The following is a 1,374-nucleotide window of genomic DNA, read 5'->3' as shown; positions in this document are numbered from 1 at the left end:
CGCGGCCCCACACAGCCGCACGGGGCACAGTACTGACGCGCAGCTCTGGTCCCACAGAGCTGCTGCGCTGATGTGGAGAACCATCGGCTCCTCGGGATCCGCAGTGCAGAAGGTGCTTCCAGCACTCCTGTCTGTGACAGAGGACAGGCCACATTACAGCATGTTCTTCTACAGTGGGGATAACGAAGCCATCTTTGCCCTGGCTGTGAGTTTCTGGAACTGGCCTTTGCTCACCCTCCAGGTCATCTCTCCAGCAGCTCTCCATGCTCTCTCCCTGTCTTGCAGCTCCCTGCCTCAGGCGCTGGGCCAAAAGCTGGGCTAGGGGCAGGCTCAGGGGAAGCAGTCTGGCTGCTGCCACTGCATCTCCCCTCGGGCCCTGCAACATGGACACCTGGTCACTGACTGCTGCCTCGGGCTGCTTTCTCCTTTGCAGGCACTTGTGGCGCTGTGGAAGACTGTCCACATGCCCGAGTGGCACGAGGCACTAGTCCTTCATTCCGCCCGGCTGTTTGTGGCTCTGCTCTTCCAAGTTTTTGTCACCACAGAGCAGATGCCAGAAGATGTTGAGAACTTCTGGAGAGCATGCCGGGAGGAACACCGCCTCCCCACGAAGCCCAACAGGTCTCGGTTACCCTATCCTTCCCATGCCCTTGTGGCCAGGGCCAGTGCTCCCGGCGTGACCTGGCCTTTGCTCTGTGTGCAGGTTTGCAGCGCAGGCCGTGAAGGCTCTGCTGTGCCAACTGGGCTTTGAGAAGAAGCTGGTGGCTCTGGAGCGCAAGCGGCTCTGGGACACCCTGCTCTGTGCCGACACTCGGCACTATGCAGTCGGTCTGCTGGCCAGGTGAGACCCCCTTCTCCCCGCCGCCGCCAGCGCTCATGCCCTGTGCCCGGAGTGCCCCACGCAGTCCCCGTGGTTGTGGGCGAGAGGGCCTTGTCACTGAGGGGCGACCAAGCAGACCGGAATAGGCTGGGACAGGAGGGTGCCCAGGAGCAGCTGCCTCCCAAAGCACCCACGTCCCCTTGCAGGGTGCTGGAGAAAGATCACACCTCTGGGAGTCAGTCCTGGCAGAGGTTTGCCTGCCTGGCTCAGGGTTTTTCTGCCTTTTTCCCCCTGCCAGGGAGATGCGCTGTAGCTTGAACCCCTTGTGTTCCCGCATCGCCTTGCACCTGCTCAGCCTGCTCATTGGGAAGCAGCCCTGCTGGGATCTGCCTGCCCTGGCCTTCTTTGTGGAGGTGAGCCTGATGGCCAGCGCTGCCTGGCTGAGCTGCCTCCCAGCTCTCTGGCCTCTCGTAGCTGCAGCCGCCTGGGACGCTGCCCACGCCTGCTGCTGCATCCTGGGCCCGGCCCTGTGCGCTTCTGGGCTCCCGGCGGCC

At 63.0% G+C, this 1,374-nt stretch overlaps 1 protein-coding gene across 1 annotated transcript in view; it reads left to right on the top strand.

Annotated features, from left to right (window-relative positions):
• Window positions 1-1,374, top strand: part of LOC115948969 — a 5,822-nt gene that overhangs the window by 954 nt on the left and 3,494 nt on the right. Inside the window, 4 exon segments of the mRNA XM_031064925.1 lie at window positions 58-205; window positions 434-621; window positions 704-841; window positions 1,119-1,233. Of these exon segments, the coding sequence (XP_030920785.1) occupies window positions 58-205; window positions 434-621; window positions 704-841; window positions 1,119-1,233 (589 nt within the window).

The sequence above is a fragment of the Geospiza fortis genome, unplaced genomic scaffold, assembly GCF_000277835.1.
Source record: "Geospiza fortis unplaced genomic scaffold, GeoFor_1.0 scaffold820, whole genome shotgun sequence".
Classification (NCBI taxonomy): Eukaryota; Metazoa; Chordata; class Aves; order Passeriformes; family Thraupidae; genus Geospiza; species Geospiza fortis.
The sequence above is the reverse complement of the archived record's forward strand: the minus strand, read 5'-3'. Positions and strand labels throughout refer to the sequence as shown.